The 15746-nt window shown below is 40.8% G+C and overlaps 1 protein-coding gene across 1 annotated transcript; it reads right to left on the bottom strand.

The window, feature by feature from the left end:
• Nucleotides 1-2568: 2568 nt before the first annotated feature.
• Nucleotides 2569-15152, bottom strand: atp5f1b (ATP synthase F1 subunit beta). Its single transcript, XM_060827168.1, has 10 exons — nt 15015-15152; nt 12571-12753; nt 12227-12401; nt 10732-10853; nt 9801-9985; nt 5047-5205; nt 4834-4956; nt 4507-4719; nt 2990-3191; nt 2569-2879 (listed from the first exon to the last, which is right to left on the bottom strand). The coding sequence occupies exons 1-10, from the start codon at nt 15118-15120 to the stop codon at nt 2782-2784; spliced, it is 1566 nt and encodes a 521-aa protein (XP_060683151.1). The 5' UTR covers nt 15121-15152; the 3' UTR covers nt 2569-2781.
• Nucleotides 15153-15746: the final 594 nt, after the last annotated feature.

Genomic DNA, 15746 nt, shown 5'->3' with positions numbered 1-15746 from the left:
TACTTTGATTGTGTACTTTAATCAGTCAATATGCTTAGGCCAAATAGTACTGATTCTCTAAGTATCAATGGTGCATCAGGTTGTAAGGATGAACAGTGATAAAGCAGCTTGTCTGAGGAGATTGAAACTTTGAAAGAATAAAATCTGGATAAATTTTAAACTGAATATTCATTCTTCAACATACTAAAAAGTGGAAGGTTACTGGGTTATTATAGGCCATTCCCAGGTCTCTAGGATCACTGGAGTGGGAAAGAAACAATCATTTGCATCACATCACTTTTGGCAATACTATTGAATTAATGTATTATCATATGATTTCCCCCAACCAGTGATGAACCATACAAGCAGTTGTCTACCAAAGTGCCCAATGAAAACTTAGCATATTTGACATGCTGTCATGACACATCAAGTTAAATTCCAGCCATCTCTCCTTGGCTGTGTGGGCTTTCTCCTAGCTGCTTCTTAAACTTGAGGAATATATTCAATCCAAAAGACTTTGCATTTGTGCAAGTCTGAAGTTCATTGACAGCCCCTAATGTAGAATTAAGACATAGCTTAAGAAATGAGGATTGTAGCTGCTGGAGATCAGCAATGAAGTGTTGCACTGGAAAAGCACGGCCAGTCAGGCAACATCGGAGGAGCGGGGGAAAACAACAACATTTTGGACAAAAGCCCTTCATCAAGAAAGAGACTTGTGGAACAGGGGGCTGATAGAAATTTGTGGGGGTGGGGGAAGAAACTTGGGAATGCAAAGGTAGATGAAGTGGAGTGAGTGATAAGTCACAGAATGTGGAGCAGATAGATGGAAAGGAAGATGGACAGGTCAAGGTGGCAGTGCCAAGTTGGGACTGGGATAAGGGAGGGGTAGAGAGGAAAACTAGTGAAATCCACATTGTGGTTGGAAAGTCCATAAAAGATGAAGTGTTCTTCCTCCATGTGTTGGAGGAGAGGGTTTGGCAATGGAGGTGGCCCAGAACTTGCATGTCCTTGGTAGAGAGGAAAGGGGAATGAAATGTTCTGCCATAAGGTGGCAAGATTAGTTAGTACAGGTATCCCAGAGATGTTCTGAAACAAATCTGCAAGTTGGCATCCCATCTGCCCGAAGTAGAGGAGACCATCCTCTTCTAGTTTAAAGATAGTCAGATGTACAGCACAGAAACAGACCCTTTGGTCCAACTCATCCATGGTGACTGGATGTCCAAACCCAATCTAGCTCCACCTGCCAGCACTTGGCCCATATCCCCCCCAAATGTTTCATTCATATACTCATCCAGATGCCTTTTAAGTGTTGCAATTGTACTAGCCTCCACTACTTCCTCTGGCAAGTCATTTCATACATGTACCACACAAAACGTTGCACCTTAGGTCTCATCTTTCCCTATACCCTAAACCTACACCCTCTAATTCTAGACTTCTCACTCACCCCCCCCCCCCCCCCCCCAGAAAAGACTTTTCCTATTTATCCTATCTATGCCCCTCTTGATCTTATAAAACTTCTATAAAGTCAGCCCTAGCTGATTCAGCCTCTCCTTATAGCTGAAATCCTCCAACCCTGGCAACATTCTTGTAAATCTTTTTTGAACCCTTGAGTTTCAACTTTGATAGGAGGGAGCCCAGAATTGCATGCAGTTTTCCTAAAACAGCCTAACCACCGTCCTGTACAGCTGCAACATGACCTCCCAACACATACTCAATACTGACCAATAAAAGGAAAGCATACAGAAACACCTTCACTATCCTATCTACCTGTGACTCCACTTTCAAGGAGCTATGAACCTACACTCCAAGGTAGGTTCAGCAATACTCCCTAGGACCTTACCCTCAAGGGTATACACCTTAAGACTTGCTTTCCCAAAATGCAGCACCTCATTTATCCAGACTCCATCTGCCACTTCAGCTCATTGGCCCATCTAATCAAGATCCTGTTGTAATCTGAGGTAACCTTTGCTGTCCACTACATCTCCAATTTTGGTGTCACCAGCAGACTTACTAACATCCAAATCATTTATAAGTGAAGAGGTATGAGCATAAAAGTAGAGGACCCAGCACTGACTCTTGTGGCATTCCACTGGTCACAGGCCTACAGTCTGAAAAACTCCTCCACCACCCTCTGACTATCTTTTGAGTCTTTTTGAAATCAAGACCAGTCAACTGCATTTTAAATGCTTCAGCTATGATACACTGGACATTCCCTTCCTCAAGGAGACAGTAATTTAATACTATTACCCTTAACTGCAGCTCACCTATTGTGCATTAATGGGTGAACAGAACTGATGAATTAAGTAATGTTTGGTGATTTACAAATAAATTGTTAGATGTCAAAGAATGATGCTGTAAATTGAAAACTAAGTCATGTTTGGCTTTAAAATTTTAATTTGCTTTAACAATAATGTATGCAGTAGCTTATGCCTCAAGCTCTGAATTCCTTACTGAACTTAAAGATGTTATTTATTATCCTACATGATTCACTGGATTGTTTTAAAACCTCAAATTACAAACAGACCCCACTGTTCAGGCCACAAACCATAAATCCATGTTGTTAAAACTAAAAAGTGGAATTAACACCTGTTATTTTGTCAAATTTATTGCATTTTGTGGTGCAGTTACAAATTTGAAATTTCACAATGGCCACTTTTTCAGGACAGGTTGGTATTTGATGTTCAAATTTATTTTCCCATCTTAAGTAGAAACATTAAATAACATTTTTATTTTTGTCAAGATGACAAAAGATCTGAAGATAATGCATACAAGCTACAATACAACCAGTCATCTGTTAGAATGTTAAGAGTGCTCTTCAGCCAGCTTCTGGGCCTTAGCAACTGCTTCTTCAATAGGACCAACCATGTAGAAGGACTGTTCAGGCAAGTGGTCATATTCACCTGTACAACAAAAAAAGGTCAATGAGAAAAGCAGATTGTATTTTGTATGATCTTCAATTATGACAGCACACAAGTGTTACACAGGGAGGAGTTACAAATAAATCACTTGCCTTGAAGGATCATTTGAAAACCTTTGATTGTCTCTTTGAGGGGCACCAACTTTCCAAGATGACCAGTGAATACCTCAGCAACTTGGAAAGGCTGGGATAGGAATCGCTGGATCTTACGAGCACGAGCCACAGTCAGTCTGTCTTCTTCTGACAGTTCATCCATACCCAGGATGGCAATGATATCTTGCAAAGACTTGTAATCCTAATTGGGAAAAAAAAATCAAAAGGAGAACTCTAATTTTGTCCCAGTATGCTTTTATTTGTTTAACTAAAAACCTAGTCAGGATTAGGTATCAAAGGTGGTAGTTTAAAGATCTTTCGTTCCAAAATACTGATGTTTATGACAGAGGTTGACTGAAGATTTAGCACAAACTTAGGATGGTGACATTTAGTTATAATTTTTAACAAAAAAGATACCATTAGACATGTTAGATGATTCAGTGTTCAACTGGAGAACACCAAATAATTCAAATGAAAAGCTAATGGCACAACTTACCAGGTTGAAATCAGTTCTGCCTTTACACTTACAATAGGTTTTGAAGTAGCAATAGAGACAACTTAAATGTTTTCACTTAGATTTTGTTAATGCTTTGGGTTGTATCTGCACCACAGCAAAAAAACACTAGAGTATGATTAAAGTTATATAAAAGCTACTGAAATTTGATAAGGTTTGTAGCTCAGGTTGCCTGCTTGCTGAGCTGCTGGGTTTGTTCTCAGACAGACATTGTTACCACAGTAACAGTGATCTGCTTGCTTATGGTCTTTGTTGTGGTAGGTGATGCCATTTCCAGTTCTGTTTCAGAGGTTGTTAAATGGGTCCAGATCTGTTAGTGGAGCTCTGGTTTGAATGCCAGACCTCCAGGAATTCCAGCATGTCTGTTTAACCTGTCCTAGGATAATGCATTGTCCCAGTTAAACTGGTGTCCTTTGTATGGATACACCCACACAGGGAGTTGCATTTGACACCAAGTACCTAGTATGGTGATAAAAGTCACCACCTCTGAGCAGAATAGACACTTTAAACTACTGTATAGAAAGTATATTAGATAGATACTAAGGAATAAAAAGAAGGTTTTAAGTCAGATGTTAGCTGCACTGCAGGTGATTTTTAAAAAAAAAACTGCAAATGGAACTAGAGGGTCAAGGAAAGCAATATCTCAGCTACATTCTATGACACTGAAAAACCCCAAAGCTAGCCCTGCCTGTAGCCTAGAATTTATATGGTCAAAGAAATAAGCAGTATTGAAACAGTTACCCTGGCTCAATGCAAGAAACCTATAAAACTGAAATCAGTTCTGCCTTTACACTTACAACAGGTTTTGAAGTAGCAATAGAGACAACTTCAATGTTTTCACTTAGATTTTGTTAATGCTTTGGGTTTTAAAATTCCAAAAAATTAAAACTGACTACATAATATTTGAGATTCACCTTTTAAGCTACAGATCTTAAAGTTTTGATTACATATAGCATCATACCAGTGAAACTTTAATCTTTATTCTTCAAAAGAAAAATCAAACCTGTAGGATCTTCTGTACACCACGGGCAACTTCATAATGTTCTTGCCCTACAATGTTGGGGTCCATTATACGGGAAGTAGAATCTAGTGGATCCACTGCTGGATATATACCCAATTCAGCAATTGCACGTGACAATACAGTTGTAGCATCCAAATGGGCAAAGGTTGTAGCAGGTGCAGGGTCAGTTAAATCATCAGCTGGCACATAAATAGCCTGAAAAAAACAAAAACAATTTCTTAGCACAACACAAACTGCACAAAGTTTACTGCTTTCCGATTCAGAGAACCAGTTTTACTAAAATTGGGCAATTCAGTTGATGCCACTTACTTGCACAGATGTAATGGATCCTTTTTTGGTAGTGGTGATTCGCTCTTGCATTGTACCCATGTCAGTAGCCAGAGTTGGTTGATAACCGACCGCAGAAGGAATACGTCCAAGCAAAGCAGATACCTTAAAAGAGAAATTGAAAAATAATGCACACCTGAAATATTACAAGTTTCATAAAGTTGGTACTCTACTTAAGCATGCCTCAACATTTACCTCTGAACCAGCTTGTGTGAACCTAAAAATGTTGTCAATGAAAAGCAGTACATCTTGGCCTTCTTGATCACGGAAATATTCAGCAACAGTTAATCCAGTCAGTGCCACTCTTGCACGGGCACCAGGTGGTTCATTCATCTGACCATATACCAATGCTACCTAAGGAAAGATTTTGAAATCAAGTCAGAGCAAAGAATTACCCACATCTACAGCAAGCAGTTAAAAGATTCAGCCACAAAATAGAGCGACTTGAAAACTTCCATACTCAATATTTAAACTGTCTGGTGCTCATCCCTTTCTTCTACTCAACTAGATTATCTTTGACAAGTTGGTAAGTGATTGTTATTTAAGAACAATTGTTATTTGAGTGGGTGCTCTAGACTCCAGATCCTACAAAGTAGGGCCTCCCTCCTCCTCTAACCTAAATTAAAAGTCCACAGACTTGCCCCCAAAAGAGGGTCCAAGTAAGTTCCTGTGGATTGAAGATTTTAGCTCCAGAGTCGTCTTTGACAAGGAGGTTGAGTGAAGTGATTACACCACAGTTGGAGGGTGAAGACATGACTGCCAAGCTGGTTCAGTGTGCTATGTGCTTGATGTGGGAGATCAATGGCTCTGGTGTGTCTGGCTCATAAGTGTGGAAAGTGTGTGCACGTTCAGCTATTGACAGAGCATATTGCAACACTGAAGAAAAAAAACTCAAGGACCTTAGGCTCATCTGAGAGAATGAGATCTTTCTGACAAGGCAGAAGAGTCAGACATCTCACAGCTGTGGTAATAGGGGACCCCATAGTAGAGGAACTGACCAGCAGGCAGGACCTAAGGATAGTGTGTTGCCTTCCTGGTGCCAGGGTTAAAGACAGCACAGACATGGTGCAGGAAATCCTCAAGGACAAAGGTGAAGAGCCAGAGGTGGTGGTACATGTCAGCACAAATGATGGGAAGAAGAGGAGGAACATACTATAGCAGGACTTCAGAGAACTAGGAAGGAGGCTGAAAAGCAGGACGTCCAGGGTGGTTCTCTCCTGTTTGCAACCATCAATGAAGCAGAAAACTCGAAAAAGGGATCATGCTGTAAGGTTGAGTGAAGTAGGAGTTGATGAGAAGTATATTTCTAATGCTTCATGCATTCATATAAGATGAGCTGAGGCCCTTTCGGAGGTGGGCAGATACGATATTGTGGGGATAACAGATGTGGCTTCAAGTGGACAGGGCCTGGGAAAATGAATATTCAAGGCTACACATGCTATCGTTAAGGACAGACTGACAGGCAGAGGGGGTGGGGTGGCCACATTGGCCATATTTAGTCCCTTGCATTGGGGGGGGGGGGGGGGGGGGGGGGGGACACCTAGAATCAGGTGATTTAGAGTCAGTATGGATAGAGCTGAGAAATTCTATGGGTAAAGACCCTCTTGGGAGTTATCTACAGGCCCCCAAACAGTAGTCTGGATGGTGGATGTAAGTTGAATCAGGAGCTGAAATTGGCCTGCTGCAAAGATGTTACTACAGTTGTTATGGGGGGATTTCAACATGCAGGTAGACTGGGAGAATCAGGATGGTATTGGACCTCAGGACAGACTTTGTGGAGTGCCTCAGAGATGGATTCTTAGAACAGCTGGTGCTGGAGCCTACCAGGGAGAAGGCAATTCTGGATCTGGTATTGTGCAATGAACCAGAATTGATCAGGGACCTCGAAGTGAAGGATCCATTTGGAAGTAGTGACCATAATACAATAAGCTTTAATCTGCAATTTGAGGGGAAGAGGGGACAATCAGAAGTGACAATATTTGTTGAATAAAGGGAACTATGGAGCTATGAGGAAGGAGTGGCCAAAGTTCAATGGTGCAATACCTTAGCAAAGATGACAGTGGAGGAACAATGGCAGATATTTCTGTGTATTATGCAGAAGATGCAGGGTCAGTTCTTTCCAAAAAAGAGAAAGATCCTGAGGAGGTAGAGTGGCTGTGGCTAATGAGGAAAGTTCAGAAACATGTGAAGTTAAAAGAGAAAAGTATAACAAAGATAAGTGGGAAAACAGGACTGGGAAGCTTTTAAAGAACAGAGGATTACGAAGAAGGAAATACACAGAAAAATGAGGTACAAAGGTAAACTGGCCAAAAATATAAAGAGGACAGTAAAAGCTTTTAGGTATGTGAAAGGCAAAAAATGGTTAAGACTAAAATTGGGACCCTTGAAGACAGAAACAGGAATATATTACAGGGAACAGAGAAATAGCAGAAGAATTGAATTGGTACTTCAGATCTGCGTTCACTGGGGAAGATACAAGCAATCTCCTTGAGGTAACAGTGGCTGAAGGACCTGAACTTGAGAATTTATATTTGCCAGGAATTGGTGTTGGAGAGACTGTTAGGTCTGAAGGTTGATAAGCCCCTGGGGCCTGATGGTCTACATCCCAGGGTACTGAAGGAAGTGGCTCGAAAAATCGTGGATGCGTTGGTGATTTTCCAGAGTTCGATAGATTCGGGATCAGTTCCTGTGGATTGGAGGATGGCTAATGTTGCACCACTTAAGAAAAGTGGGAGAGAAAAAGCAGGAAATTATAGACCAGTTAGTCTGACCTCAGTCTGACCATAGGAAAGATGCTGGAGTCTATTATAAAAAGGATGAAATTATGACACATCTGGATAGTGGCAACAGGATAGGTCAGAGTCAGCATGGATTTATGAAGGGGAAATCATGCTCGACTAATCTTCTGACATTTGAGGATGTACCTCTGAAGATAGACAAGGGAGATCCAGTAGATGTAGTGTACCTGGACTTTCAGAAAGCTTTTGATAAAGTCCCACATAGGAGGTTAGTGAGCAAAATTAGGGCATGTGGTATTGGGGACAAAGTACTAACTTGGTTTGAAAGTTGGATGGCTGACAGGAAGCAAAGTATGATAAACAGCTCCATCTCAGAATGGCAGGCAGCAACCAGTGGGGTACCACAGGGATCAGTGTTGGGACTGCAGCTTTTTACGATATTATATAGAAGATGGTATTAGTAATAACATTAGCAAATTTACTGATGAAACTATGCTGGGTGGCAGGGTGAAATGTGAGGAGGATGTTCAGAGATTATAGGGTGACCTGGACAGGTTAGGTGAGTGGTCAGATGCATGGCAGATGTAGTTTAATGTGGATAAATGTATGGTTATCCACTTTGGTGGCAAGAACAGGAAGGCAGATTACTACCTAAATGGAATCAATTTAGGTAAAGGGGGAGTACAAAGATCTGGGTGTTCTTGTACACCAGTCAATGAAGGTAAGCATGCAGGTATAGCAGGTAGTGAAGGTGGCTAATAGCATGCTGGCCTTCATAACAAGAGGGATTGAGTATAGAAGCAAAGAGGTTCTTCTGCAGCTGTACAGGGCCCTGTTGAGACCACACCTGGAGTACTGTGTGCAGTTCTGGTCTCCAAATTTGAGGAAAGACATTCTGGCTATTGAGGGAGTGCAGCATAAGTTCATGAGGTCAATTCCTAGAATGGTGGGACTACCTTACGCTGAAAGACTGGAGCGACTGGGCTTGTATATCCTTGAGTTTAGAAGACTGAGAGGGGTTCTGTTTGAGACATAAGATTATTAAAGGAATGGACACTCTGGAGGCAGGAAACATGTTTCCGCTAATGAGTGAGTGCCAAACCAGAGGACACAGCTAAAAATACAGGGTAGATCATTTAGGACAGACGAGGAGAAACTACTTCACCCAGAGTGGTGGCTGTGTGGAATGCTCTGCCCCAGAGGCCCAGTCTCTGGATTCATTTAAGAAAGAGTTAGATTCAGTATCCACCTGCATACTGAATGGTGGTGCAGGCTCAAAAGGGCAGTATGGCCTACTCCTCCACCTATTGTCTATTTAGACTATTCAACTCAAATCATCCCACACAAACTGCTGGAAATGCTCAGGTCTGGCAGCATCTGGAAAGAAATCAGTTAACCTTTCAGGTCCAACCATTCCTCAGAACAGCTGAGGAATGTCACTCGACCTGAAGCATCAACTGATTTCTCTCCACAGCTGCTGCCAGACCTCCTGAGCTTTTCCAGTTATTTCTTTTAGTTTTTAGTTCCACAAAGTAGTCACATTTGATACAAGCTATAAGCAATCATCCATTCAGGCCATTATTTTAAAGACAGCAGACATAAACTGACTCGTGCAATTCCCCCACATTTTTCAGCAATACCTCTGGATAGGATAAATAGAGGTGGTATTTTCCTTGGGTGGGAGGGGGGAGAAAAAGAAAAAAAAAGAGTCCAGAACTAGATGGCATATGTTCAGGAAGGGAGGTGCAAGATAAGAGGGACCTATGGGGAAACTTTCACACTGGGTGCGTGTATGGAATGAGCTGCCTGCCGAAGTGGTGGAAGCTAGTACAGTTAACTCTAAAAGGCATCTGAATGGATATATGAATAGGAAAGTTAGAGGGATATGAGCCATTTGCTGGCAAATGGGACTAGATTAGGTTAGGATATCTGGTCAGCATGGACAAGGCAAATCATAGGGTGTGTTTCTGTGCTATATCTATAAAGGATTCTATTCTCCTTACTACAATTAAACCTCAAATCATACTAGAACAATGCATTCAAAGCTCAGATCCTCATTGCTTTATTACCTGCTCAAATTGCCTATCTTCAATAACTACAGAACCAACTGCTAACATCTGAATGACAGCTTATGATTGGAAGCCTGAACTCCATGGCAAGCCCAGAAGATGTAAATTTGCATTTGTGTAAGTTATACTATTTCACACTTACCTTAGAGGTTGCATCTTTCAGATTGATGACACCAGATTCAATCATTTCATGGTACAAATCATTACCTTCACGGGTACGCTCACCTACTCCAGCAAATACAGAGTAGCCACCATGGGCCTTGGCAACATTGTTAATAAGTTCCATGATAAGTACGGTCTTACCAACACCAGCACCACCAAACAGACCTGAAGAGATTAATTGTAAACTTTAGTTCATTTTGTCTTAACGGTTTCCCTCGCAACACAGACTGAAGGATAACATGAATGAGATGTCTAAAATGAGGGAAGTTCAGACAGGAAGTATCTTTTCCGTTTGGTTGACAGATCAAAGACTCAGAGCACAAATTTTAAAAAGTAACAGAAGGTTGAGAATGCATTTTTTTTCACCCAGGTGGAATCTGGAACTCTGCCTGTTAAAAAGGTGGTACAGGCAGAAACCTAACATTTCAGTATTTAGATACACACTGGCTATGGCAAGGCACACAAGGCTGTGAGCCAAGTTTTAGAAAGACAGATTAGAATATTTAGGTGGTTGAATTTGCATCAGCTGAAACAATGGCCACAGGGCCTTTTCTTGTGCTGTTGACTTGACTGGGTCAAGCCCCAAATAAACTACCTTGGTTGGAGTTGCTGATTTTTAAACTTTGAATGAAATAATTGTAACGTGGTTAGCAGTTTGCAAGTGTACACTTTAGATTAATACCTTAACTACACTTACCACATAACATGGCAAAGTTGCACAATTTCACAAACTACAGCTTCAATTCAGGCTGCCAAATGGTTTCTAAAACTTTCATTAGAAATCTGTAATCAACACTATGCACTTGTTTTTGATGTAATAAAATCAGTCTGAAATTGTACTGAAGATAAAAATCAAAAAAGTTATAAAACAAATACATAATACAAGCAGAGTCAATTTAATTTTCACTTACCAATTTTGCCACCCTTGGCATAAGGAGCCAACAGATCTACAACTTTGATGCCAGTCACCAAGATCTCTTGCTCAACACTCATCTCCACAAATTCAGGAGCTTCAGCATGAATTGCAGCATATCTAGATGCAAGTGCAACCACAAATATACACATCAATACACATCAAATAGGATCAGATTACAACTTAAAGCTTCGTCCAAAGTATTCTGAATTAGCCTAAGCAATTCAATTTAATTTTCAGTTGCAAGTTTCTTGAACAGACCCTTTTGCATCCCAATATTTCAGTTCAAAGTATAACTATTGATGAGGTCTTACAATTAGAAATCAGATAATGAATGCATTCAAATTGGTTTATTTAGTTGTGTCATTTGTATTACAGGTTGGAGGTTTAAGTTCTGTTTCTTAACATGTAAACATTCTAAGAATTGGAATCACCATAAGAATCAGGTAGCTTCATTTTCTACGTTTGTAGTCACAGATCATTTAACAGTTTGAAAACTTAGGTTTGAGTGAAGTAACAAAATGGTGAACAGCACCATGGATAAGGCTGCACCATAACCTGAATTCAGTGCACTGAGTTAGAGCAAGATTTCATCTCAAATTATAATCACTGGAAATAATGCAATGTAATAGAACACAGCTACTAGAAAAAACATTGTAAAAGTGATCTGAGAGATTATTAGTTGTGGAGAAAATGTCATAAGCAAAAGTGTACAACCAAGTCAGAAGTACATGAATGTCAAACTGCACAAAGGACTAAGGAGTAATTTTGATCATTATAACAATTCATATTGTTTAACTTGTAGCTTAGATTTAAAAGCCTGACTTTTTTCAAAAAAGGAGTTATCCTCTGTTGCAGAAGCTGTCTTTCATAGAAGCTGCTCTTATTTTCTTGCATCATACAAATATACATTGGTTCATGAGCAACTGCTCTATAACAAACTCATACTAATGATCAACTTGTCAATTTTCAGCAGGAAGACTTTAGACAAAGGTTCATTGTGACAAACTGGTTCTTCTAGAACTCAAATTTACAGAACATTTATTCTCATATGCAGAGCTATAACCAGATTTCAGTGCAAGAGCAGCTTCAAATGAAATATTAAGCTAATTAGTTAATAAAACCAACACATTGGGGAACACTAGTTTAGAAATGTCTGACATTCAGTTTTAAATTGCGCACTGTGATCTAATGTCAACCAGCTTAGGCTAATAGAATTAACATTTCCATTGCAAATTGCACATTTAGAAATTGGAAACACAATCAGTATTAGTTCAGTTCAGTTATGGAATTAGCTCGTGGATATTCTATTGACTTATTTTTAAGAATACTTTAAGTTAACTGTTGGTGTAAAAATGCAATGGGAAAACAAATACCCAACATATGGTCCTCAGATCTAAAAATGCACATTGAAAGCTTCTATGTTGAAAAGTTCTACATTGCACTTTCAAAACAATAAACTTTATACATTTAAGAAACAGAATTACACTTACTGTTTGGTGGTGATTGGTCCCCTCTCATCAATGGGCACACCAATGACATTCATGATTCTGCCAAGAGTTTCTGGTCCAACTGGAATCCTGATAGGTGCACCTGTGTCCAGAACTTCCTGCCCACGCACCAACCCTTCTGTGCCATCCATAGCAATTGTGCGTACAGTACTTTCACCTATACAGGTTTAGGTTTCAGTTAGTCTCATGACTAGAAATAAGTATAAAAATTTAAATACTAGCCATTTCTCAGATTGTAGTTTGTCTACAGATACTTCAGTAGAACGAAAGTCTTTAATATCTCATCATTGAATTGTTATGCACAAGTTAAATCAAACTATTCTTACCAAGATGCTGGGCAACTTCCAACACAAGCCTACTCTCACGACCTGTTACATCAAGAGCATTCAGGATTGGAGGAAGACCTTCATCAAACTGGACATCCACAACTGCACCAATGACTGCAACAATTCGACCTTTCGCCACACTTCCCTTGGCAGAAGGATTTGCTTGAGCAACATAGTTTCGCCCTACAATAGGAAATTTAAAAAGTTTGAAATACTTTTGTCATTTATTCCAACCATAACAGTTTTTATCTTGCTACAAAATGTTGCTATCACACGAATGTGGAAAATCTTGATTTTTGTCACTTAAACTTGTGTCCCAAGTCTGTAGGTTCAGACAGTAAGGACTGCAAACGCTGGAAATTCTGAAGGATTTTGACCCAAACATCAAACTTTCCTGCTCCTTGAATGCTGTCTGACCTGCCTCACATTTATTAACTTTGGACACAGGCCTAACTTTTACTTAAAATGCTGTTATCAATGTTCACTATAGAAAAGAGAATGAAGAGATTGTGTATATTATGAGATTCTCTCCACTTTGCTCTATTAACCTGCCTTAATCTCAAATTCAGGAGAGAAACTCCCTTATGACCAATGGGACCCAACTCCAACTTAGACATACTATCTTCCACAGCACTCCAGTAATAGTTAAATTTCATTCAGATTTTGAAAGACCAGAATTTTTGTCCAACAAGATTCAACCATTACGAATTAGGATGAGATTCACTGAATATGCTAACAAAAGGTTTAGGGAAAGGATGACAACAGATGCTAGAGATCAGAGTCAAAATGCATGGCACTGGAAAAACACAGCAGGTCAGGCAGTATCTGAGCAGGAGAATTGATGTTCATCAGGAATGAAGTTACTATAAAAGCTCCCAGCCTTGCCCTTTGCCTGACGTATAGTATCTCACTTTAATTTGCCACAAGTCTTCTGCATAGCCCTCTGGTCATCTAGGACTCATGCCCAAATTAGCAATTCTCCTGCTCCCCCAAAACAGCCTAACCTGCTGTGCTTTTTAACAGCACCACATTTTGACTAATGAGGATTTAGCTTAAAATGCGCAGGTCAGGCAGCATCCATGGAACAGGAGATTTGACGTTTCGGGCATAAGCCCTTCTTTCAGGGCTTATGCCCAAAACGTCGAATCTCCTGTTCCTTGGATGCTGCCTGACCTGCTGCACTTTTCCAGCAACACATTTTATGCTCTGATCTCCAGCATCTGCAGACCTCACTTTCTCCCCTAATGAGGATTTAGCTTTACTGGAGGACTTGAAGTCCAGGGCAGTCAATATTCCAACATAATTTGTACAAAAAACATTGAGATCTGTTCATCAACTACCCAATGTATTATCAATCCTTGAATTCTAGATTCCAATAATTTCATTAACAAACTAGCTAGTGTCTTGCTTTTCCTCCTTCTTGACTACATTCTCCATGCACTTTGATCAAACCTACATGAATTCTGATTAAAGATATTGCTGATTGAAATTGGAGATTCAGTAAAATGTGAAGTCACCATTGTCCTAGGCAGCCATTTTCAGCAGACTGGTGGCAATTTAAACTGAGAGGTACCATGCCTCAGGTAAAGAGCAAGGCTAAGAAAGTAGGAGCTTCACTTCAGCTAAAATAGAAATTGAACACAAGCTAGTCCTGTCACACTTATAAATTAGCCAGTCAGCTGAGCTAGCCAACTCTCCCATGAAATTCACTCATTTCAGTTATCAATTCAGTAAACCACTTTTGAATTGGCTCCAATGCACTTATATTCTTCATTAAATGAGACCATATCTTCAGTGTTCAAGATGCAGTCTGAACCAACATCTTACTTTTAGGTTCAATTCTTGTAAAGGATATCACCCCCATTATCGATTAAATGATATCCCTATATTTTAATCAAACATTCAATTTAACATTTACTGCAGGGACAACACCGCAGATATTTAACCTGCGGCTGGAATGTGCATTGGTGCTGTGAAACCTGGCCATAAGGCTGTGCAGGGCTGACACCAGTTTTCAAGGTGAAAAAGAGGTGAAGCTGAAAGGCATCAGTGTTGGAAGAGAAATGCAAACAGACGGGACTTAAAACAGCGGAATATAAAGTCAACCCACGTCTAAATGACGATTAAATGCCTGCCCACCCGCCAAAGCGCCGGAAGAATGAGGAGGAAGGACAGAGGAGAAAGCAGTAACTCTAGGCCGCTAGGCCCCAGGCTTGAGCCCACAGGACTGAAAACGGTCAAAGATAACATTTGCTGCCGAATGATAAGCTGCTGCCGCCACTGCCTCAGACATCAACTCCATCTGGTGGGCGTTCAGGGCGGGGGGGTGTCAGGGTCAGGGCGGAGGTGGGGGACACTGGGCATTGAGGAAATTTCCCGGATGCTCGGTAACTCGGCGCCAGCGGGAAGCGTAGATGCGGGATACCGAATGCCAGGATACCTACGTAAATAAAGCGCACCGGGTACACCCGCTACCGGCGATATGGGGCTGACCACAGGCCGGAGCGCCTGCACCACGCCCCGGCCGCACCATCCAACAGCTCCCAACATGGCGAACAGCGAACTGGACAAGGACGAGCCGCTGACAGCAGCCTTATATATAGAACATGAACGTATCAAGTGCGCATGTCCCTGAACGACGCGACAGTATGGCGGGATATGTAGTCCATTTAATGGAAATCTCAAAACAAACTGTCGCGTTCTGAACTACAACACCCACAATACCCCACGGCTACGGGCTGCGTTCAGATCATTTGCTCTTGGGACTTGCTTTTAAAAACGCGTTTTCTGCTGTGGTAGTTGCACACGAGCAAGCGGGACAGAACATGACAAAAAGCAGTGTAACCCTTCTTATGGTCGAGTGGGTTCAACAACTTGAACTCTCAGTGTATATTTTCTTAATTTTCTAACCTAATATGGCTTCAAACACCACTTCTCGGACGTCAATGAGAAACTAAGGTCCCTGAAATAGATTGCATGGAAGTCATTCGTGTGCAATAATGATCACCCTAATCAGACCATTTCTAGTTCTGTGTTTACACAATCACGGAAGTACTTAAGGTCACGCTTGGTCCTGAAAAATGCTTAATCTAACTGTGATTAGCCGAGAAGGGTAAAGTATTTCAAAAGCTTTGAGCATTCGTGAATCTAACTGGTTCTCATGGCTACAAAACAGA

The sequence above is a fragment of the Hemiscyllium ocellatum genome, chromosome 7, assembly GCF_020745735.1.
Source record: "Hemiscyllium ocellatum isolate sHemOce1 chromosome 7, sHemOce1.pat.X.cur, whole genome shotgun sequence".
Lineage (NCBI taxonomy): Eukaryota > Metazoa > Chordata > Chondrichthyes > Orectolobiformes > Hemiscylliidae > Hemiscyllium > Hemiscyllium ocellatum.
This window is presented reverse-complemented; position numbering and strand designations above follow the sequence as displayed.